Here is a 25,919-nt window from a genome sequence, read left to right on the forward strand (position 1 = left end):
TATTGTGCAATTATTTATTATCAGTACAAAAGTGTGTGGTTTACTGAAAGCAGAACACATTGGGGGAGCACAAATAAATATCAAAGGGAGTACTCTCCTGATTTTATTATTCATTTTCATAGTCAATTAAATACCTCTTTCTTTCCAATTAACATAAGCTGCTACAGAATTTCCACCGAAGAGGTCCAGTTTCCCATGGAATGAACAGGTCTTGAGTATAACTTAGAGTCTGGTCATAGGCTATCAAGCTCCACCACATCTGAACATGAGCTCCTAGTCCAATGCTGTGGTCAATGTGATCCTTGGATGTATAAATACGGGAATACTGAGTAGGGAGGTTATATTACCTCTGTATTTGGCTCTCATGTGACCACTGCTGGAATACTGAGTCCAATTTTGCTGTCCACACTTCAAGAAGAATGTTGAAAAATGTGAAAGGGTTCAGAGAAGAGGAAAGAGAATGATTAAAGAATTGGAAAACATGCCTTATAGTGACAGATTCAATGAGCTCAATCTGTTTAGCTTATCAAAGAAAGGTTGAGGAGTGTCCTCATCATAGTCTATAAACAGGGCTGCCCAGACAGGGCGGGCAAGTGGGGCAATTTGTCCCAGGCCCCGGGCCCCACAGGGGCCCCCACAAGAATATAGTATTCTATAGTATTGCAGCTTTTTTTTATGGAAGGAGCCCCCAAAATTGCTTTGCCCCAGGCCCCCTGAATCTTCTGGGAAGTCCTGTCTATAAGTACCTACCTGAGTAACAGAACCATGGTAATAGTGAGCTCCTCAATCTAAAAGTTAAAGATATAACAAAATTTAATGGCTGAAATTGGTAGCCAATTCAAACTAGAGATAAGGCACCTTTTTTAAGAGTGGAACAATTTTCCAAGGCCAGTATTCTTAATTTTCCATCACTGGCATTCTTAAAATCAAAACTGGCTGTTTTTCTAAAATATATGCTGTAGTTTGAACAGAAATTAATTCAGGAAAGACCTATGGCCTTCTGTGTTATGCAGAAGGTCTGACTGGATGATCAAAATGGTACCGTCTGGCTTTATACTCTATGAATTTATAATCGGAATCCTGCTCATTGGTAGAAGAGAATCTGAACCATGAACACTGGAGCTAGACCTGAGCCCCCTCTGCAAAGTTTCAGAAGGTTTGGCTCCATTGTTCAAGTCTATTCATGATCATTAAAAGTTATCATAAAACAGCTTTCAGTTTAGAGTTTCTAATAGAAAAGCAAAGCTTCAAGTTGTTGGTGAAGAAGTAGTGCAATCTACAGGAAAAGAGGGATGACTGAAGTCAGAGAAACAGAAAAATGCAAATTAAATTATTTAAATTAAACAAACAAAAAAAAAACCCTGTTAACTGCTATTTTCTCCTCTCCTGGCCACATTCAAAATGAGAAAAAAAGTAATTACCAAAGATAACATTTAACAATTTAACTTTTAACAGGATGACATTTATCAAGAGCCATATATTAAGACATTCCAAGGTTGTTTTACTGGTTCATGTATATACTACTCAAGTGGATGAGGACGCTTGGTTTCATGGTGCATCCAAAGTACGTATTAACAGGGTAGCACAAAGGAGTATCTTAAAGCTACATTTACTGAGTCACTTGATCTACTTTTTGGAGGACAAAAGATCAAGCATATTCCTGCTAAATCAGTTCAGGAAAGCATTTAAACACATGCTTAAGTTCATCCCTATTCAGCAGAGCACTTAAACACAAGCATGTGGTTAAGTGCAGTCGTGTATTGAGATGACCTGCTGAATCGAGGCCTAAAAGATTCATAGCTTAACATCATAGAGGAAAGTTCTGTTCGAGGAACATTGTTGTTTCCCATTCCGTAAATGACATGTTTCTCTATAAGGGATGATGTAGACCTAGCTAATTAATTTAACAGAATTCTTTCCAGAAGAATAATACCCAGAATATTTTCACATCTGTAGGAACATTTCTGAATGGAATAATGAAATAAATAATAGTCATTCTTAGCACTTACATAGAACTTAATATTTTCAAAGAATTTCACAAATCCCCGTCCTCTAATTTGTATTAATAACAATGATGAATCCAGGTGTGGAGGGCTCTACACAAACAGATGTCTCTCCATGGAGGAGGAGGGTACCATTCCTCTTCCTCCCCGTGCCCCCGCACTCCCCCAACTTTGTGGAGCCCCACAAAACTTACATGGAAAACTTAATAGAGCCCAGGCTATAGTAACTTTTCCCCAGATTCAACACCTGGGAAGCCACAGTCAGATGGGGTCCCTGCCAACACCGCTCCACTGAAGCCATATTTACAGAGAACCAGGAGTACTGAGTGTGTGTGTGGGGGGGGGGGGGGTATAGTGCCTCTTCACAGCTCCAATTTTGAATGGTTTTTCCACAGAAAGGGTCCAACCACTCCCACAAGATAACACTTCGGAGCAAACTCCAAGAGGTATTCCTTGTGGAATTTTTTACAAAATAAGCTTTTCATTCTGGAGAGGACAATCTGGCCAATAATAACAACACTAAGCACTTACACAGCCCTGAACATCTGACTGTCTCAGATACTTCATAAGTATTAGGGTCAACATATTCATAAGGGAGTGCTTAAAGTTCGGTTCCTAAGTTCACATTTAGGCACCTAAATAAGTGGCCTGATTTTTAACAGAACTGAGCCTGGAGCGCTCTAAGTTTGTTATTCCATTGTGGTATTTAAGGTCATACTGCTGCTCCCACAAGAATAAAGTTCGCATAATATCCAAAAGGTGTATAAAATGAATGCAGTGTTTTCCCAGTTATTCTCAGTCTGCGAGAGACAAAGTACATGAAGTAATATCTTTTACTGGACCAACTTCTGTTGGTGGAAGGTACAAGATTTTGAGCTACACACAGAAAGAGCTCTGTGTAGCCTGAAAGCTTGTAACTTCTACCAACAGAAGTTGGTCCAATAAAAGTTTTTACCTCACTTACCTTGTCTCTCTCATAAAATAAATGTGATGTAGAGCTCCAATAACAGATTGGCGCCTCATTGTGGTTTGTTTGTATGTTTGTTTGAAATGCTGTGGTGAAATTACTGGACAGGAGGAAGTAGGGATAACCAGGGTAAGAATAAGTGTTTAAACTGACAACCTTGCTTCAGAAGTGCCTGTAAAAACAATGACGGACAAGTCACACTTCAGACAGCTGCAATCCTAAAAGCACTCTTGATCTCAAGAGTGGTGTGAGTTTGCATGTCAAAAGACAGCTTCGTGTGTGGGAAGAAGGGCAGGAAGAAGAGCTCTATCTGCCTTTAAAAATCCCACAGCTGTCTGTAGATAACCAAATGTGTGATGACAGACCTTCTGGAAAGTTTCAGATGTACTAATATCAAACATACCACTTACAGACAGAACTGTTTTTACATATGTTCTAGTCACATTCCTGTTGGGTCTCATGTGCATGAAATACCTCTGCAACAATTACTGAATTACTCTTGTTACTGTCTTCCTTTCCAAGATTAGATAAATGCTGAAAGTCACAGAAGGAAAAGAAGATGACAACAAAATAAAAATAATATAATATAGTAGTTTCAATTTTTCACTGGTTTGGAGCTGTGAAAGCTTGCTGCCTGTGCTTCCTGTTGTACCTCACTGACCAAGGCTTGCACTGAAGTGAGGTGGGACAGGGAGGGTTTATACATCTAGAAAAATAAGGTTTAACAAGAACTATGGGAACTAAATGCTACTAAATGATAGGCAGGAGTGTCCATATCAAAGAAAAATATGCAAACACACATGATGTACTTAGAAGAGGGGGAGGGATAGCTCAGTGGTTTGAGTATTGGCCTGCTAAACCCAGGGTTGTAAATTCAATCCCTGAAGGGGTAAGTGTGGTAAAAATCTGTCTGGAGATTGGTCCTGCTTTGAGCAGGGGTTTGGACCAGATGACCTCCCAAAGTCCCGTCCAACCCTGATATTCTATAATCTACAGGTCAAAGCTAAAACATAATAGGGTAGAAGTCAAGAAACTTAGAACATGATTTGTCAGATGTGCTGAGCATCCCCAACTCCAGCTGACATCCATGGGAACTGAAAATCAGGCTTTTCAAACACCCAAGTCTCTGAGGCACTGTAGTTGCCTTTCTTGCTACTGCAAGCTCCCACTTCCCCTCCAATCCCAGTCAACCCACCACATTCCCACCTTCCCGTTTCACCTCTCCATTAGCACTGCTTTGAACTTTTGCTCCCTATCCCATCTTCCACACCTTGCTCCTGCAGCAACAGACATCTGAGAAGAGCCTCACTCCTATATTGGAAAGCATTACCACGTGCACCTTCAGCCTTAGGGCAAGTTCATCTGTGTGGGCAGAAACTGTGTCTGAAAGCTGTGAAATTCCAACAATTCCCACTGAAGTTGTGGGAGCTCAGCATCAGACCTGTAATCCTTAACAGGGCAGCGTGAGTGATAAGCCCTCAGCGTAATTTATTAGACTAATTCACCTGCATTTTCATCTTTCTAAAAAGATTCAAATGCTCTCCTGATTGTCCCAAATGAAAGGAGTAATGTCCACATGAAGGGTATACATATGTAAGATGCATGTCAAGAATGGACTCCCCAATAGAGCATGCTCTAAGTGTTACGGATGCAGACCCAAACTCTGTTCTGAGTTATACAGGTTTAAATTGCAGGAAACCAGGTGAAGTCAATAAGTTATACTGTTCAAGATTTATTCTAACATAACTAAGGTTACAATGTAGGCAACAGTATTTGTTTTGGAGGACGAAAATACAATACAAGAAACACAAAAATAAAATGCATTTTATGTCTGAAACTGAAATATATACTGAAACAGCATTACTGCAAAACTAGCCTTTAGAGTTATAATGTTAGTAGAAAATTTATTTCACAGGAAAGAAAGGACTGGGATTTAGGAGATCTGGGTTCAATTTCCAGCTATGCCACAGTCTTCCTGTGTACATTTAAATAGGTCACTTAATCTCCCTGCGCTGCAACTCACCATCTATAAAACAGGGATAACAACACTTCCTTCCTCCTACCTTTTTTATTTTGGCCATGATCCTGTACAGACTTAAATACATGCTTCATTTTCAGCATGTGAATAGTCCCATTCATTTCAACCGGATATTCATGTGCTTAAAATGAAGCATGTGTGTAAATCTTTTCAGGATTGGGCCTAAGTAGAAAAGGGAGAGAGAAGGGAAGTAGTATTATTCCTGCTGTTCATCTGGGGAGCTGCAGCAAGACTGTAAGATCTTTAAGGCAAGGACTGTCTCTTACTATGCATTTGTACAGACCCTAGCACAATGGCACACCAATCGCAGTGGAGCATCTAGGTCAGGGGTGGGTAAACTTTTTGGCCTGAGGACCACATCTGGGAATAGAAAGTTAACTGCTGTGGAGATATAGGCTAAACACAAGTTGTTTGCTAGTTAAGCTCTCAACTCCAACTCTCTTTGACAAGTGCTAAATCAGGCATCCTCCTGTCAGATTTTATTGATGGTGAGCCTTTACCTTATTTATGTCCCCCACCTCTGTGGTGTGTGCACAAAAATGAGGTCACTTTTTAGTTAAATTAATGGCTTTTTTACTCTGTCCTGCTGGCAGGAAATGTTTTAACAAGAGCTAGTCTGAAAATGCTGATTTGTCAAACCTGAATTGTTTTGTGAAAACAGATTACGTTCACCAATTCACCTGCAAGGTTCCTGGAATCTTGTCTGACAGACATGCTTTTTGTCAGAAACAAAACGTTTTTGTGAATTACCTGCTAACTCATCTGGCAGGCTGCTGGGAGCCCGGGCTTTCAGGGTCTATGGTGCATGGTGGGGCTGCTGCAGCACTCCAGGTCCAAGGTTTCCAGATTCCCAGGCCAGCTGTCTCTCTGGGCTACCAACTACCGAATGAGTAGCCCTAGATGCCAGCTGGCCTGGAAGTCCTTGTGTCATAGTACTGCCACAGAGAAGCATACCCTGGGGGTCTGGGCAGCTGCTAAGTGAAAAAAACATTCTTTGTCAGTTTCACACCTGCATCTGCATAGCAGCAGTGAAACTGACAAGAATGTCAGTCAGCTGTTGCCATGGTCCTGGGGAACTGATTTCTATGCGTGGTGTTTCCAAAACAATTTTTATTTAAAAAAAATTGGTTCAATTCCAAATTGTATTGAAAAAGTTTGAATTATTAAAATTCCCATCAATTGGAAATCCCTAGTTTTGGCCAGCTGTAGTTTTAACTTTTGGGATATTTCACAATAGGCATTACATTAATTAAGGGCTCCTTTTCATTCGAATTCAAGAGATTCTTAGGACTTGGGCTAATGATTTCTTAGGACAGCTGAAGCTTAAGTCTTTCCTTCCAGTGTTACCTTAAATTTCCAATCTTACATTATTTATCTTACAATAGTACCCAAAATGTGCTCACTTCTTTCCCGATACAATATCTGTCCTGACCAATATAAATTCTGAGATGACAAAAGATAAGTGAAGGGTGAAGGAAAGGAGTAACACATACAGGAACAGTGGTCAAGGTGATGACTGGCATACAAAATTTATTAGAGTATATGTAAAGTACTCCCTACTGCTCCCCATGGTTTTTTCTTTTGCTCTATTAACTGCCTTTATTTTTGTTGACTTTGTTTTTATTTTTTAACTGTTGCCTGCTTTTTTCTATATTGTTTCATTAACAAATCAACAAAATAAAGAGAAGTTTGTTCACCTTTTACAAATGAATCAGTACAGATCCTTCCCTCCACTTTCAACTCATATATATTAATCACCGGGGACGATAGAATATCAGATGCTCTGACTGGGCTGCAATAGATCATCATGCAACACAGGTGGCCTCCTGGCTCCACCTCCTGTTCCTGACAGTATTACTCTGGGCATCTACTTAACATACGATTCTTTAAAATGTTATAACACTTGAAAAACAAACAGCTGGCTGAACTCCTTGCTTCAGTTTCTTGGACAGCATGCTACATGGTAAGTGATCAGATTTTGATACTGCTACAGTAATAACAGGAAATCATCTGTTAAAATCTTGGTCTCCAGTTGGAGAGGAGTGCCAGTGTAAAGAGGATATCTAGCTTTATAGCAAAGGCCTGTAAAAACAGTTTGGGGTTATTTATGGGCCTACAGGGAAGACTTTGTGATTGGAGCTGAATATAAGAAACCTAAATATGGAGGTACAATGCATTTGTGCAAAACCTTCACAATGACACTTGTGAGATAGCTAGTCAGACTACTAAATGGTCATCTTTGTAGAAAGAAATGTTACTGTTGAACCAAGATGTCTGCTCCCTAATCAAAATGACTGACTATAAGAAAGCAACCGAAGCATGATATATGGGGATACACCTATAAAATATTGCTTGAAACATCTTTTAGAGAAAAGCATAAATTAGTCAAGAATGACTTAGTGTAGAATATTAGCCCATTATTGAATGTTAGATGTAATATTTAGCACAATTCATTGTTAGACACATCACTTTTATAAAGATGCTATCAGTGTTTGAGTAGCCTCACTCAACTGGCTCTCCATAAACCTATAAAACAGTGGTCCCAAAACTGCGGGGTGCGCCACCCTAGCGGGGCATGGAGGAACATTTGGGGGGAGCTAGTGGGGGCCCAGGCCAGCCACCACAGGCAGCAGGGATGGAGCACCACCCAGCCCTGCTCTACCCCCAGCTGCATCCCTACGCACCCAACTACGGCCCCAGCCTCGGACCCATGGCTCCACTCCCAGCCCCAGACCTGCTCCCAGGCGTAGCCCTGGCCTTGCCACCTGGCTCCCAGGCTTGCTGTGGTTCCAGCCCAGCCTTGGCACAGACTGTGGCTCCAGCACCAGCCCTGGCTCCCAACCATGGCAGCTGGGTTGGGGGGAGAAGGCACAGACAGGAGTGTTCTGCACTGTTCGTTGTAGGATACACCTTTGTGAGGTTTTTGGTCTTTTTATAACCCTCTATCTCCCAGGTACCAAAGTTATTTAAGACCAATTATCACTATATTTCATCATTCGAACTTTTGGGCATGCTGTTTGTTTTGGAGGTTTTTCAACTATAGTAAGTCAAACACTGATCTAACAATATTGTGGTTTACAGTGTAGTGTCATTACTTCTAGAATACACCACACAGTAAGTTCTGTAAATGCTTGAGTTGTTTGGTCATTTTAAAGTAACAAATAACACACAGGAGAATAAGTGGTTTATTGACCAGCCTGTTGGTGAAGTCCACAAAATTAAATAAGAAATAATATTTTGAGCTAGCAAATTATCTCCCATTATCAATTCTGCTTCAAATGTCCAATATCGCCTTGTAAGGAAAACACAGCCAGTTGTTGATTTTCTCCCTTTGTTGATGCAATTCGGTATTCCAGTTTTTTCAATGAAAGGTCACCGAAGACAACTAAGAGGCATGATACTTATGCCTAGGGCACAGATCAGTGTCTGGAGTAAAAAAATGTTATCCCTATTATTAGTTTTTACCCAATAATACAAATTCAAATTCATTAGTAGGCAACATAAAAAAACCATAGAAACAATTTCTAATATTGCTCAATACCTATTGTGTGCTCCTAACATCCTAATTAGGTTTGTCCGAGAACATGAGACTGTTGATGCCTTTTTGGAAGGTTGGTTATTGGGGGGGGGGGGGAATTACATGTGTTCCCTATCAAATCTTGCCATTTTCATGTCTACAGAACAGTGGTTTGTGTTTATTTCAAAATAAATAGGAAGGCAGAAAGGCACTTGAGGACCTAAGATAAATAAAACCAATCCAGTACCAATCAAAACACCACAACAGACACCTCTGTTTGGAAGCCATTTTCCTCAGAAGCCAATCTGCAGCAAGTCAGTTTGCTTACATTAACTATAATACATTAAAGATTTAAACATGTACTGACCTTATAAGAAGGGTTTAGAATGGTCATTTGTTTGCCCTGATGCTGCATATCAAAGAGCAAGAAAAAAAATATTTGTAATGTATAATCATAATATTCTTGCATCTATACAAGGGCTTTCAGCCTATAGATCCCAGATCACCTCAAACGTCTACTAAAGTATTGTATAAACTTTACCCAGAGAATTACATAAACCACCACCATGTAAATGTAGCCACTGCAAGGAGTGAAATTTAACATTACAGTTTAGGACAGGTATCAAAGGATATTACATCCAATTTGAACCTGCAAATGGTACAAAGGCTAGCAGGATAATCAACAAAGTTGGAATCTGGCTAAGACACCAAGGCTGATGCCGCACTCCACTGCTGCATGAATAAAAGTTTTCCATTGTGGGGGCAAATCCTGCCTATGTGGCATGGAACCATGGCTTACCCTCTGCAGCTCCAAGGACATGTCTGGCTGTGGCAATGCAAGAGCATATGAAATAGGACTGGGCTGTTAGATTTGATACCACAGCGTCTACTGCCCAATGCTGACCAAGAATACAAACTTCTGCAACCTAAAGCCAGAAGGGTGTGATTTTCAAAAGTGTGCTAGTTAGGAGCACAAGTCCCATTGAGTTTCACTGGAATTTGTGTTCCCAGTTCACTTAGGTACCTTTGAAAAATCTCACCCATATCTCATCCCGGCTCATCACAGTGCTCACTTGCAGCCATGAAGTTGCTCTACAATCCATGGGGATGATTTATACAGTCAGTTCTGATTTTCAGGATTTGTCCCTTTTTGAATGGAAATTAAGAGAGTGGGGAAAGACATATATTACTGATGTACATAATAAAACACAACTTTGTACAACTATAATACACTGCAGAATGCTGCAAAGGAAGTTTCCCGAAGCTAAAGAACTAAGTGTTGCAGAACACGGGTTCATGATTACCTTTAATGGAGCTGTAAGGCCAAGAAGGGTGGCTTTATAGCACATAGCAAGGATGCATTGTGCACTCTATTTTATTTTCCATAAATTTTTTCAAGACTTTATTAAATATTTTAAGGGCAGTGCATTTTTAATAAATATACACCTTTCTCTTGACAACTATTAATTAGACAAGAAGATTCAAGGTCTGGAGAAACGAATAACAACCCTGCGTTCCATAAAAGAAAATGAGGATTTCCTGGATAGACGTCAGGATCAGCTGCAGTGGGCACAATGTTCTGAAGATTCAGAGCAGGCTATGCAGCGGGGACAGAGGGACAGCGAGGATAAGTGGCGGCATGTGACTTCCAGAAGGGGAAAGAGTACCAGAAACATCCACGTTCCAGAAACACAGATACAGGTGAGCAACCGTTTTCATGTTCTCTCCACAGGTACTAGTGCAGAGAGTGGAGTGGATGATACACCTGAGGGAACAGAGCAGAAGGAGACTCCACTGATTGGAAGGCATGAGATGCGCCGTCCTAGGGATGGGGGTTCCACGACCACCACTCCCAAGAGGAGGAGGAGGAGGGTGGTGGTGGTTGGGGACTCTCTCCTCAGGGGGACTGAGTCATCTATCTGCTGCCCTGACCGGGAAAACCGAGAGGTGTGCTGCTTGCCAGGGGCTAGGATTCACGATGTGACGGAGAGACTGCCGAGACTCATCAAGCCCTCGCTACCCCTTCCTGCTTCTCCACGTGGGCACCAATGATACTGCCAAGAATGACCTTGAGCGTATCAATGCAGACTACGTGGCTCTGGGAAGAAGGATAAAGGAGTTTGAGGCGCAAGTGGTGTTCTCGTCTATCCTCCCTGTGGCAGGAAAAGGCCAGGGTAGAGACCGTCGAATCGTGGAAATCAACGAATGGCTACGCAGATGGTGTCGGAGAGAAGGGTTTGGATTCTTTGACAATGGGATGGTCTTCCAAGAAGAAGGATTGCTAGGCAGAGACGGGCTCCACCTCACGAAGAGAGGGAAGAGCATCTTTGCAAGCAGGCTGGCTAACCTAGTGAGGAGGGCTTTAAACTAGGTTCACCGGGGCAAGGAGACCAAAGCCCCGAGGTAAGTGGGGAAGTGGGATACCGGGAGGAAGCACAAGCAGGAGACTGCAAGAGGGGAGGACTCCTGTCTCAGACCGAGAAAGCGGGACAATCAGCGAGTTATCTTAAGTGCCTATACACAAATGCAAGAAGCCTGGGGAACAAGCAGGGAGAACTAGAAGTCCTGGCACAGTCAGGGAATTATGATGTAATTGGAATAACAGAGACTTGGTGGGATAACTCACATGATTGGAGTACTGTCATGGATGGATATAAACTGTTCAGGAAGGACAGGCAGGGCAGAAAAGGAGTTGCATTGTACGTAAGAGAGCAGTATGACTGCTCAGAGCTCCAGTATGAAACTGCAGAAAAACCTGAGTGTCTCTGGATTAAATTTAGAAGTATGAACAACAAGGGTAATGTCGTGGTGGGAGTCTGCTACAGACCACCGGACCAAGGGGATGAGGTGGACGAGGCTTTCTTCCAGCAACTAACAGAAGTTGCTAGATCACAGGCCCTGGTTCTCATGGGTGACTTTAATCACCCCGATATCTGCTGGGAGAGCAATACAGCAGTGCACAGACAATCTATGAAGTTTCTGGAAAATGTAGGGGACAATTTCCTGGTGCAAGTGCTGGAGGAACCAACTAGGGGAAAAGCTCTTCTTGACCTGCTGCTCACAAACAGGGAAGAAATAGTAGAGGAAGCAATAGTGGATGGGAACCTGGGAGGCAGTGACCATGAGATGGTCGAGTTCAGGATCCTGACACAAGGAAAAAGGGAAAGCAGTAGAACAGAGACCCTGGACTTCAGAAAAGCAGACTTCGACTCCCTCAGGGAACTGATGGGCAAGGTCCCCTGGGAGAATAACATGACGGGGAAAGGAGTCGAGGAAAGCTGGCTGTATTTCAAAGAAACCTTATTGAGGTTGCAGGAACAAACCATCCCGATGTGTAGGAAGAAAAGTAAATATGGCAGGCGACCAGCTTGGCTTAACAGTGAAATCCTTGCTCGTCTTAAACACAAAAGAACAGCTTACAAGAAGTGGAAGATTGGACAAATAACCAGGGAGGAGTATAAAAGTATTGTTCAGGCATGCAGGAGTGAAATCAGGAAGGCCAAATCACACTTGGAGTTGCAGCTAGCAGGAGATGTTAGGAGTAACAAGAAGGGTTTCTTTAGGTATGTTAGCAACAGGAAGAAAGTCAAGGAAAGTGTGGGCCCCTTGCTGAATGAGGGAGGGAACCTAGTGACAGAGGATGTGGAGAAAGCTAGTGTACTCAATGCTTTTTTTGCCTCTGTCTTCACAGACAAGGTCAGCTCCCAGACAGCTGCACTCTGCAGCACGGTATGGGGAGGAGGTGACCAGCTCTCTGTGGAGAAAGAAGTAGTTCGGGGCTATTTAGGAAAGCTGGACGAGCACAAGTCCATGGGGCCGGATGCGCTGCATCCGAGGGTGCTAAAGGAGTTGGCCGATGAGATTGCAGAGCCATTGGCCATTATCTTTGAAAAATCATGGTGATCGGGGGAGGTCCCGGATGACTGGAAAAAAGCTAATGTAGTGCCCATCTTTAAAAAAGGGAAGAAGGAAGATCCAGGGAACTACAGGCCAGTCAGTCTCACCTCAGTCCCTGGAAAAATCATGGAACAGGTCCTCAAGGAATCAATCCTGAACCACTTAAAGGAAGGGAAAGTGATCAGGAACAGTCAGCATGGATTCACCAAGGGCAAGTCATGCCTGACTAACCTAATTGCCTTCTATGACGAGATAACCGGCTCTGTGGATGAGGGGAAAGCAGTGGATGGGCTATTTCTGGACTTTAGCAAAGCTTTTGATACAGTCTCCCACAGTATTCTTGCCAGCAAGTTAAAGAAGTATGGGCTGGATAAATGGACAGTAAGGTGGATAGAAAACTGGCTAGATGGTCGGGCTCAACGGGTAGTGATCAATGGCTCCATGTCTAGTTGGCAGCCGGTATCAAGTGGAGTGCCCCAAGGGTCGGTGCTGGGGCCGGTTTTATTCAATATCTTCATTAACGATCTGGAGGATGGTGTGGACTTCACCCTTAGCAAGTTTGCAGATGACACTAAACTGGGAGGAGTGGTTGATACACTGGAGGGTAGGGATAGGATACAGAGGGACCTAGACAAATTAGATTGGGCCAAAAGAAATATGATGAGGTTCAACAAGGACAAGTGCAGAGTCCTGCACTTAGGACGGAAGAATCCCATGCACTGCTACAGACTAGGGACCGAATGGCTGGGCAGCAGTTCTGCAGAAAAGGACCTAGGGGTTACGGTGGACGAAAAGCTGAATATGAGTCAACAGTGTGCCCTTGTTGCCAAGAAGGCTAATGGCATTTTGGGTTGTATAAGTAGGGGCATTTCCAGCAGATCGAGGGATGTGATCATTCCCCTCTACTCAGCACTGGTGAGGCCTCATTTGGAGTACTGTGTCCAGTTTTGGGCCCCACACTACAAGAAGGATGTGGATAAATTGGAGAGAGTCCAGCGGAGGGCAACAAAAATGATTAGGGGGCTGGAGCACATGACTTATGAGGAGAGGCTGAGGGAACTGGGATTGTTTAGTCTGCAGAAGAGAAGAATGAGGGGGGATTTGATAGCTGCTTTCAACTACCTGAAAGGGGGTTCCAAAGAGGATAGATCTAGACTGTTCTCAGTGGTAGAAGATGACAGAACAAGGAGTAATGGTCTCAAGTTGCAGAGGGGGAGGTTTAGGCTGGATATTAGGAAAAACTTTTTCACTAGTAGGGTGGTGAAGAACTGGAATGGGTTACCTAGGGAGGTAGTGGAATCTCCTTCCTTAGAGGTTTTTAAGGTCAGGCTTGACAAAGCCCTGGCTGGGATGATTTAGTTGGGTTTGGTCCTGCTTTGAGCAGGGGGTTGGACTAGATGACCTCCTGAGGTCCCTTCCAACCCTGAGATTCTATGATTCTATGATAATTAGCTGTTGTTGTTAATAAAATAACTGGATAAGTTTGCCTAATATGTGAGAGAAAAAGTAATCTGTAGAATAAGAAAATGGAAAGAAAAACAAGTATGTTGCATCCCACAGTATGTTATTTGGCATCTTTGATTCATAGAACTGAATAGGGGTGCAGAGCAAGTATTTGACACTAAATGTAATCTATGTCACTGGCTGAAACTTGGTGAATGACAACAGTACCTCATCTACCTACCACCAAAATTAATGGGAGTTTTATCTGTGGCCAAATCCAGTTTTCTCCTGAAGTCAATAATAATTCTTTTCTTTTCTTTGTCCATTGTTTGCATCCAATCTACTACTAAATAAATGACCAGGACTTATGGTTGTGAACAACAGGTGGGTTCTCTAGTAGGAATAGTAGCCTGAATTCAGGACTGGGGTAGGAACATGCCAATATGGTGTTTCTAAATTACTGTCCATGTCATCCTTTGGGATATTAGATTCTTTTGGTTTTCAACACACATGCCTCTTGCCTATCATTATTTGTTGAGTAAAGAGCTAGACATGTCAGAGGATGTATCCCTAGGCAAGGGACTGCATATTTTAAAACGGCCATCTCCTGCAAACAACTACTATGAAGCATGAAATCAAGAGGACTCCTCATAGTAGTTAGCACCAAAATCCATAGTACGTGTTTGCAGTAGCATAAAGCACATAAAAGCCTACTTTGAGTCCCACACTAACCTTTGGGAGTTATTGTTCTCAGAAAAGAAAACGTATTTTGTATAAGGCAACAGCAAAAGGGGAAAACAGTTATCAACAAGAATAATCAACGAGCTGCTTTCCATACAAAAAGCTATAATTTTGTCAAGATATTCTAGGAAAATCAGAACCCACAAGTGGAATTATAGACCTTAGGTCTAATCCAAAACCCACTGAAATCAATGAGTATCTTTCCACTGATTCTAGTCGGCTTGGAATCAGGTCCGTAACGGGGAAAATTCATTCCTAATGTTACTGCACTAAAGGCAGTAGAGTTCAACCAGAGATGAATTTGCACGTTTATGGTAGCACATTATTTAATGTAATATACAGTTACATAAAACTGATCTGTTACATTTCTGATCCTTTTTTTTTTATCTCCCTGCTCTCGTCATTCCTGTGCCTTCTTTCTTCCTCTGCCCTTCCTCTAGTCTTCACCCATGTTTTCTGAGCCTCTTATCACATCGCCTTGCCCATGCTTCCCAATTTAATTTTAATTATTTGCAGTGTGATTTTCAAATGTTTTGTCCTAATTTTGCTCCCATTGCAACCAATAGGAATTTACCAGTGTGTTCTGGTTTTTTGGGTTTTTTTTTTTTTGAAGCGGTGGACAGAGTTGGATAAATGATGGCAGCTTTTAAAAATTCCACCCACATATATCAGATTTTAAAAGGAAAATTGTTAGTTTTCTGGTCTCACTTTTTTTAATCACAGTGTAACCAACGAACAATAAGAATGCAAAAACCCATTAAAAATAAGATTACGTGCTTCCATTAGTTATAAATAGGCCATGCACACGTTTCTTGTTTGCCTTGTGGTGTTTTTTATTTCAAAATTGCTTATCTTTTTTTCTTCTAAGAAAAATTTAAGTATAACATTGCTCAGATTTATACAGATTTTTATTTGAATTCTTACTATTTTATGTGATCCATGGGACTTCAAAGGGTGCCAGGAAGCAATGCTAAGGAATGTTGCCTGTGCATTCCTGGAATGTCTATTGTTACATTACAATGATGTAAGGGTTACATTATATCTGTAATGACAGGACAATATAAAATACAGTTAGAAATATTCACTTTCCTTCTAGATTTCAATTTTTTCAGTTATACAGAAAAATGAAACCTACATCAAGACCTATTAGAATAAAAACCCAGTTAAATACATTTCTCACCAGAAACAAGTCATGCACAATACCACAGTGGAGTCATTTCAAAGACATAAAGAACCCTCTTAAAAGAATGAACACCCATACCCAGGAAAAAATACAGTAGTAATAATCCATTAAAAATACACCTAATTAAAACACAGCTGTTTTGGACGGACCCAACCACAATATGCAGTCATGCCATGAAGTATTCTAATACATTATCAACAAATGGAGAAACCACCTGGAAAAAAAGAATATACATGTTATGTGAACCATGGTTATCCATTTCGTAGCAAAGGAGAAAGTTCTTTTATACACATTTTGAAAATCTAAAAACCTCCTACAGCCTTTGTAAATACAATTAACAGAAAATGTGACTATCGAAAGCAGATTAGAAATAAAAAAAACAGCACAACTCAAAACAGGTTAAAGTTACACACAAAAAAGTTAAACTTATAGAGAGAGAATTCCACAAGAGTAAGTGCTGTCACATTTTTAACAGGAAAAGATATTTGAAACAAAACTGATAACAAAATCACTTTTATTGTTCTTCATAAGAAGATTCATCTTATAGAGCGATACATCATGAAATCAATTGTTGTACATCTAGGAAATTTACCAATAGAGCTTTCTTCCACTGGGGTGTACACTTTAATTTGTCTCATGTGAGTGTCTCTTCCATTCTGATGATTGGCTAAAACGGCAATCTGAATCATAAATGTGCGAATAGGCTTCTTATGAGAATCAGTTAAAGGAACATGAATCCACCCACTCGGTTCCACTAATTCAAGTTGCTACAAAATAAATAAATAAAAACAGTTTTAATCCACTTAATATGAATTACCACAAATATTTAAAAAAATCTGCTCTATACAACATGTCAGAATTGGCTACATTCTTAAAAACCAATTTGAAGAAATGCAGTTTAATAGTTCAAGCTAAATTCCATTGTGGTGTAAATAGGTGCAACTCTATTGATTTCACTGGATTTATGTATGCATTCCCCAGCTGCAATTTGCCCTTTAGTTGATGTTTTGCTAACTTAAAAACAAAAATAAATTGAAAATATCAGTAGAAAGATGGCTATAAAGTTATTAGTTAACATAGTAAAAATGTTAAATTAAAGCAACATGGTTCTAATCCTCACATGTAATACATGTTTCAGAAAGCAATGGGACAAAATGTCAACCTACAAAGCTTCTTTCAATTTGTTTTAAAATTTTGATCCAGCCAATCTGAACTCTCAAAGGATGGAATTAATACCTTATTTGGATTTTTACATAAATCCACAAGAAGTGAGGATTCCAAAATTCCACAGATTTTTCTGGGTAGGGAAGTACAGCAGAGATTGAGGACAGGTGGAGGATTTCATGATGACATGTAAAGTGCTATCTGCCAAGTTCCATGACTGGTGTCTCAGCATTCCAATGTAGCCAGTTAATCAGATCTCGGTATGACAGCCTCCATTTTAACTTGGCATTGACAATAAATGGAGTAAAGTGCAGTATAGTCATTTTTCCTCTAATCCTACAAAAGCTTATGTCCAAGTGTGCAGAATTATAATCAAAGTCTAAATCACATCATCATCTGTGATCAACATGTGGAAATGGGGCAAAATGCTATATAAAAAGTTGGGGAACAACTTATCTTGTAGCTACCCATCCTCAACAAAGCACAACTCAGAGAGCTATGGAAGAATGTTCAGAGCAAGAAGTTCTGAAGTAATAAATACTCCAGAAGCAAATAGAATTCACACTGCTAAGCAAATGGACGTCTACATAACTAGCATGTTTCCACTGTGGATGATTTGTGCTTTCAGTAGCTCAAGACTACTGGCGTTCTCCTGAAAATGTTATGTGAATAATGTTAACCCCAATATGCATTAAAACTCATATTTTGTTCTGACAGGTTTTCCACAGACAACACATGAGGGCTGCCATTTCAGAGGCACTGCTGAACAGTCTTGGGCAGAAGGAAGAACCCTAGATTATCCTTGTAATGTTCAAAAACAATTGAACCAGCATGAAAGCTTTTAGTCATTATTTTATTTATCTGGATTTCAGATAAAACCCATTCCTGCTAATGGCTGTAGGTGCCCTAACAAAACCTTTACAATACGATAAACACAATGAAATCCTAATAGCCAGATAGACACCTCCTTTTCACTACTGCATCTTTGTGGCAAGCGTATTTTTTGCCCTTTCTAAAAACCCTATACAGCAAATATATTTTTGCACATATAGCTTTGAATACTTTGCACACACCAACTGAACAATATATTATTAAGACAATCCAGCATGGGGAAGCTGATCGTGGCAACCTAGAAGTCAGTTGGGTCAGAACTCCTCCTGCTGTCACCAGGCTGCACAACATATAAATGGTTAGTTGTTAGAATAAAATGAGTAAGTGTCATGTCCAGGAGCAATGCCACTCCAGCATGCTTGAGTGCCAGATGGAAAATAAATACATTCTCTTTTATTACAAAGATTTTGTTGTAAACTCACTGAGATTCATCCCTGTGGAGTCTTTCAGAAACTCATTCTACTCCTGGAACTGTTTTGGGGGAGCTTATCTGAGAGATCATCTCTGAAAAAGCTTGTTTTTGTGGTGATTCTCTGTTTGTGCACCAGCAGCCAAAGACTAAAGTTTAAATGAAGGTGCTGAAGCCATTAAAGCAAAGATTTAAAAATCCATTTCATACTGGCTCAGCCACAACAACACAGAGGAAAAATATATCACTGTCTGGTCTGTCTGCTGGATCTCCAATTTGAGACACATCCATTTAGTTCAGATATAATCTTCACTGTTGTGGAAGCTACCATTCCATACACTCAGGAGCAAATCCGAATTCCACCTCCAGATCTATAGAAGGCCACACTCAGCAGAACTGGAGTGTTTCTCCAGTGCAGGGGAAGGGTGTATGTGAGTGTACATATGAAACTGTGTATGTGTGCACATATATTATATGCAAAAAGCTATGTTAGAAGAACATTGTGGCTGCAAAGTCAAGCACTCACATATCAGTTAGCAACAGGAAGAAAGTCAAGGAAAGTGTGGGCCCCTTGCTGAATGAGGGAGGGAACCTAGTGACAGAGGATGTGGAGAAAGCTAGTGTACTAAATGCTTTTTTTGCCTCTGTCTTCACAGACAAGGTCAGCTCCCAGACAGCTGCACTCTGCAGCACGGTATGGGGAGGAGGTGACCAGCTCTCTGTGGAGAAAGAAGTAGTTCGGGACTATTTAGGAAAGCTGGACGAGCACAAGTCCATGGGGCCGGATGCGCTGCATCCGAGGGTGCTAAAGGAGTTGGCCGATGAGATTGCAGAGCCATTGGCCATTATCTTTGAAAAATCATGGCGATCGGGGGAGGTCCCAGACGACTGGAAAAAAGCTAATGTAGTGCCCATCTTTAAAAAAGGGAAGAAGGAAGATCCAGGGAACTACAGGCCAGTCAGTCTCACCTCAGCCCCTGGAAAAATCATGGAACAGGTCCTCAAGGAATCAATCCTGAACCACTTAAAGGAAGGGAAAGTGATCAGGAACAGTCAGCATGGATTCACCAAGGGCAAGTCATGCCTGACTAACCTAATTGCCTCTATGATGAGATAACCGGCTCTGTGGATGAGGGGAAAGCAGTGGATGGGCTATTTCTGGACTTTAGCAAAGCTTTTGATACAGTCTCCCACAGTATTCTTGCCAGCAAGTTAAAGAAGTATGGGCTGGATGAATGGACGGTAAGGTGGATAGAAAACTGGCTAGATGGTCGGGCTCAACGGGTAGTGATCAATGGTTCCATGTCTAGTTGGCAGCTGGTATCAAGTGGAGTGCCCCAAGGGTCGGTGCTGGGGCCGGTTTTATTCAATATCTTCATTAACGATCTGGAGGATGGTGTGGACTGCACCCTTAGCAAGTTTGCAGATGACACTAAACTGGGAGGAGTGGTTGATACACTGGAGGGTAGGGATAGGATACAGAGGGACCTAGACAAATTAGAGGATTGGGCCAAAAGAAATCGGATGAGGTTCAACAAGGACAAGTGCAGAGTCCTGCACTTAGGACAGAAGAATCCCATGCACTGCTACAGACTAGGGACCGAATGGCTGGGCAGCAGTTCTGCAGAAAAGGACCTAGGGGTTACGGTGGACGAAAAGCTGAATATGAGTCAACAGTGTGCCCTTGTTGCCAAGAAGGCTAATGGCATTTTGGGTTGTATAAGTAGGGGCATTTCCAGCAGATCGAGGGATGTGATCATTCCCCTCTACTCAGCACTGGTGAGGCCTCATTTGGAGTACTGTGTCCAGTTTTGGGCCCCACACTACAAGAAGGATGTGGATAAATTGGAGAGAGACCAGCGGAGGGCAACAAAAATGATTAGGGGGCTGGAGCACATGACTTATGAGGAGAGGCTGAGGGAACTGGGATTGTTTAGTCTGCAGAAGAGAAGAATGAGGGGGGATTTGATAGCTGCTTTCAACTACCTGAAAGGGGGTTCCAAAGAAGATGGATCTAGACTGTTCTCAGTGGCAGAAGATGACAGAACAAGGAGTAATGGTCTCAAGTTGCAGAGGGGGAGGTTTAGGTTGGACATTAGGAAAAACTTTTTCACTAGTAGGGTGGTGAAGAACTGGAATAGGTTACCTAGGGAGGTAGTGGAATCTCCTTCCTTAGAGGTTTTTAAGGTCAGGCTTGACAAAGCCCTGGCTGGGATGATTTAGTTGGGTTTGGTCCTGCTTTGAGCAGGGGGTTGGACTAGATGACCTCCTGAGGTCCCTTCCAACCCTGAGATTCTATGATTCTATGATCAGGAAATATTAGAATTAAGGTTGCCTGTGCAATCTTAATTCAGCCCCCTTGTGTGAATGTATTATGACGAAGTCTGTAATTACATGATCACATACTATTTTTTCCCACAGCATCTGTCTCTCATGCAGTGCACAGGAAAGACCTGCTCTAGGGATGTATCAGGGGTGTATAATGATGACTGTTGTCTGTAGATACTTACCTCATTTGTTCCGGAAGTTGGAAGGTGTGTAGTGAATGAGGAAGGGGATTACAGGAATTAAATGGAGGGTTTCATGGATAAGGCAGTTGAATGCTACTTTGGTGGAGTGGATTCTGTCTCTGCCTCTGCCACAGAGATCCTGTGTGATGCCTGGCAAGTCATTTAATCCAAACCAGAGGTGATCACTAACAACATGTTCCTCAGTTTCTGGGTGCCTGACTTGAGACCCCGTGGTCTGATTTTCAGAAGTTCAGAGCCCTCATAACTGCATCTTAAATCAAGGGAGCTGCGCTTTGAACATATGAAGTGCTATATAATACGAAGTACTTTGAAAAATCAGGTCCTAGGTATCTCCAACTGGGCCCCAAATTAGTGGTTAATTCTGACGTAAATCTCTCTGTGCCTCAATTTTCCATCTGTAAAATGGATACAATAATGCCCACCACTTGCCCCAACTCAGGGTTGTTGTTAAGATAAATTGTTTGTGAAACACTCACATGCTACAGTGCTGAGCCCCATTAAAACCCATGAGGAAATTTGAAGAAAACAAAATATTGAACAGCTGTCATTAATTGAGCACGATACATTCTGTGCACTGAATGAGACAGGAGTCCTGTGGAAAAAACAGTGCACAAGAGGGTCAAATTAAGGTTGAGCAAAAAACCTTCATTCTGGCATTTCCTAACTTTTCAGTGTTTTGACTTTACAACCTTAACTTTCTTCTAATGTAACTTTTTGTGTGTAATGTTGTACAGTTTGTTAAAAACAAACACTGACATTCACATGAGTCGTCAGGATTGGAACAGGCACCACAGACTTCTGTCACTTGCACTAAGGGAATAACTGATAGCAATACTTGGTTGTTATTCTATATGTGGACCAGCACTATCGAGGGACATGTTGCTACTGGGTTCCACAGATATTTGCTGACAGCATAGGAATGGTAAGACTCCAGAATCCTGGGTCCCATTCCAGGTTTTGGATGGGAATGTGCTCTGCTGGGAAATGATAGTTTCCCTCATTTCTCTACAATGACCCCTTTGGCCCCATCTCTCCCCACCTGTCCTTATCCTGTCTCTTCTCCACCGTGGCTCTTTGTCCTGGTCCCATTCTCTGCATCTGCCCATACAGCTAGCCAAAATTCAGGGATTTCAGTTTGCTAGAAATTTTAGTATTTTCTAATTTGCCTTCATTCTGACTAGGAACAAAAGCAAATTTACTGAAAATTCTCAGCGAACTGGAGTTCCTTGAAAACTATTTCAGAAATATCAAAATATGGTGTTCCTGAAACAAAATATGTGAATTTGATATTTTTGTCAGTTTCACAGCTGCTATTGGGGGAACAGGTGCCCTCAAATTGACAAGAATGTCAATTTCAATTCAACACTCAGTGCCAGGGAGCCTGCTAGCTCTGGGTAGCCCTGGCTGGAGCTGTGGCTCTCCGGGATGCTAGACTCCTTGCTTGAGCCCCATGGTCAGGGACCCCCATGGATTCAAGACTCCTGTGCCTACAGGCTGCCACTTGGGGGGGTAGGACAGTGTGCATGGCATGCCTGCCCCAGACCTGTGGGCCCTGGAAGCCACTCCTAGGACTTCCAAGCTCCCAGCACTGCAGGAAGGACCCTGGAAGCCCTGAGAGCCGTGGCTTGAGCTATCATACAGAGCCACAGCAATCTTCCTGCTGCAGACCAGAGAAACCAACAGCCTAGAGTCCCAGCTCCATGTCCCAATCAGTATGATCCGGGCTACTCCTGTGGAATGAGCAGATCTGACAGCCCCATGACTCCCTGCCACAGAGCCTAGCAACACTGGGAGTTTCAGCTCCAGCAGAGGTTCCTAGGAGCATGTGCTTACTGCTATTTTTCAGAGGCTCATAGGGCAGCTGCCACAGAGCAGGGAACCTGCCAGAAACATGGAACCTGAAACAGAGGTTCACCATGGAAACCTGCCTGTGTTTCAACTAAAGTTTTGTCAAATCTCTAACAGATTAGACTAAACATTTTGCTTCAGAAAACTGATGTCTCATTAGTCAGAAAATTTCTCACCAGTTCTACCCAACCAGTCCCAATCTCCACTCCTCAGGCCTCTCATTCCAGTCTCAGTCTCCTTGCCCAGCAAGTCTTAGACTCCCCCTCTGGACTTCCCATCCCAATTTCCTCACTGCTCCAAGTCCAGTGGAGCAATCTCCATTAACCCACTCCCTTGTCCCAGTCTCTTGGTCTAGCCAGTTCCAGGCTTCCCAAACATGCCAACTTCCAGTCCCAATTTCTCTCTCCCCTGCCCATCAGTCTCCAGTCCCAGTCTCTTCCCTCCTCCCCCAGGGTCCTTGTCCAAGTCTCCTCTCCTTCTCCCCTTAGGTTCAGATCTTGACCCCCTTGCAGTCTAATCAGGCAGCTTTTTCTTCCATGCTGCCTGGTGCCCAACAGGCTCTCAGTTCAGGTGCCTGAACCCAAACTCAGCATGGCGCACAGCAGCCCAGAGCTGTGATTGCAGGAAAATCCTTCTAAATCCCAGGCTGGAGCATGCCTAGTGCAGGCAGAATCTTCAGGGAATTTAGCTGCTAAAAATCTAAGAAGCCTCTACTGAGCATGTGCTTACTGCTATTTTTCAGAGGCTCATAACTTGTCCAAATTTGGACAAATTTTCATGAGAACAAGAAAAGGCTCAACCTTGGCAGTGCACCCCCCTAACAAACTTCAAAGCCCTGCACCAAAGCTTGGAGGTGCTAGAACTTCTGAGTGAAGTGGCTGTAAAAATTTTGTTAACACAGGCCAAAAAAAAAAAAAAAAAAAAGACATTTCCCCCTAATCTTGTTCTTAAAAACAGTTTAACTATTTTAGCTGAAACTTTCTACACACACAAAAATTCAGCCTGAGGCAAATACCTACCACAGACAATTTTAGGCCAAGTGGTTAAAGTTTGGCAAAAGTTATGAGAAACTGAAAACTGGCTCTTATAATGCTATATAATAAGTAATATAATATAATTAATATAATAATAATATAAATATCAGGAAACCTTAACTATAGGTGGCGCTAAAGCGCCGCCTATAATAAGAATGTAACCTGTCTCAAATGACTTCATTGTCAACTGTATTATATGTGAGCAATAAACACCTATTCAGATGTTCTATTTCAAATCAATTGTGCCAAGATTATAACTCCCTGGGAACCACTGAGTCACCAGCACAAGTCCATTATAAATGGCATTGTTGTATTTTAAGTGACTTCCTATCACTTTTTCCTCCAGATGCAGGCCATTCACTAAATCATATTTAAACAGCTTTTCATCATAATTAAATGCCCTGGGCAATTTTAAAATGTCTTCCAGAATGACTAATTACGTAACAGATTAGAAAGAACAAAAGTTAAATCTGATTTTAAATCTATTTAGGTGTGTCTCATTAAAAGATAAAACAAAAAGAACTGAAAAAAGCAGCAGTTACAAATGTTGATTTTAAATATTTTTAATTCAGGGCATCTCCTCTATCTCTTTCTAACCCGGTCTACCGCATAATGATTGAAAAGATCATTGTACTGAATTTGAAATATAAAAATTTTTGAGATGGTTCGCAGTTGAGAAGGTATAAAATATAAGAACTAAAATAAAAACACAATACAAAGTTAAAAAAGTTAAAATGGCAGGTCAATCTCACTGCTTTTGCCTTTTTGTGTTATGCCATGATCAGTCTGTCTCTTCTGTCATCTCTGCTTCCAGGCCACCTCTGATTTTTTCCCATCAACCTGCTCACCTCTGCCTACACTTTAGAGACACACATATGTAATAGCAAAAAATTTTTTAAATATATCAGAAGCAGGAAGCCTGCTAAACAACAAGTGGGGCCACTGGACAACTGAGATGCTAAAGGAGCACTCAAGGATGATAAGGTCATTGCGGATAAACTAAATGAATTCTTTGTATCAGTCTTCACAGATGACGAGGTGAGGGAGATTCCCAAACCTGAGTCATTCTTTTTAGGTGATAAATCTGAGGGATTGTTCCAGATTGAGATGTCACTAGAGGGTTTTGGAAGAAATTGATAAACTAAACACTAATAAGTCACCAGAACCAGATGGTATTCACCCAAGAGTTCTGAAGAACTCAAATGTGAAATTGCAGGACTAACTGTAGTCTGTAACCTATCATTTAAATCAGCTTCTGTACCAAATGACTGGAAGATAGCTAATGTGACGCCAATTTTTAAAAAGGGCTCCAGCGTTGATCCCAGCAATTACAGGCTGGTAAGCCTAACTTCAGTACTGGGCAAACTGGTTGAAATGATAGTAAAGAACAAAATTGTCAGACACACAGATGAACATAATTTGTTGGGGAATAGTCAACATGGTTTTTGTAAAGAGAAATCATGCCTCACCAATCTACTAGAATTCTTTGAGGAGGTCAACAACCATGTGGACAAGGGGGATCCAGTGAATATAGTGTATTTGGGATTTTCAGAAAGCCTTCGACAAGGTTCCTCACCAAAGGCTATTAAGCAAAGTAAGCAGACATGGGATAAGAGGGAAGGTCCTCTCATGGATGGGTAACTGGTTAAAAGATAGGAAACAAAGGGTAGGAATAAATGGTCAGTTTTCAGAATGGAGAGAGGTAAATAGTGGTGTCCTCTAGAGGTCTGTACTGGGCCCAGTCCTATTCAACATATTCATAAATGATCTGGAAAAAGGGGTAAACAGTGAGGTGGCAAATTTGCAGATGATACAAAACTACTCAAGATAGTTAAGTCCCAGGCAGACTGCAAAGAGCTACAAAAGGATCTCTCAAAATTGGGTGACTGGGCAACAAAATGGCATATGAAATTCAATGCTGATCAATGTAAAGTAATGCACATTGGAAAACATAATCCGAACTATACATATAAAATGATAGGGTCTAAATTAGCTGTAACGACACAAGAAAGATCTTGGAGTCATTATGAATAGTTCTCTGAAAACATCCACTCAATGTGCAGCAGCAATCAAAAAAGCGAACAGAATGTTGGTAATCATTAAGAAAGGGATAGATAGTAAGACAGAAAATACCATATTTCCTCTACATAAATCCATGGTATGCCCACATCTTGAATCCTGCATGTAGATGTGGTCGCCCCATCTCAAAAAAGATATACTGGAATTGGAAATGGTTCAGAAAAGGGCAACAAA

The 25,919-nt window shown here is 41.6% G+C and overlaps 1 protein-coding gene across 7 annotated transcripts in view; it reads right to left on the reverse strand.

Annotated features, from left to right (window-relative positions):
- ANAPC10 (anaphase promoting complex subunit 10) overlaps positions 1-25,919 on the reverse strand; it is a 96,428-nt gene that overhangs the window by 4,379 nt on the left and 66,130 nt on the right. For 4 of the 7 annotated variants that reach the window (XM_045020020.1, XM_045020019.1, XM_045020018.1 and 1 more), the window contains exon 5: positions 15,419-16,556. In XM_045020020.1, coding sequence (XP_044875955.1) covers positions 16,326-16,556 — 231 coding nt within the window. In that variant the 3' untranslated portion in view covers positions 15,419-16,325. Of the gene's footprint in view, positions 1-750; positions 789-8,179; positions 8,435-8,892; positions 8,935-15,418; positions 16,557-25,919 lie in introns of those variants that run through there. The other 3 variants (XR_006580064.1, XR_006580066.1, XR_006580065.1) reach the window with 3 other exon arrangements.

Source organism: Mauremys mutica, chromosome 5 (assembly GCF_020497125.1).
Source record: "Mauremys mutica isolate MM-2020 ecotype Southern chromosome 5, ASM2049712v1, whole genome shotgun sequence".
In the NCBI taxonomy this organism is placed as follows: domain Eukaryota; kingdom Metazoa; phylum Chordata; order Testudines; family Geoemydidae; genus Mauremys; species Mauremys mutica.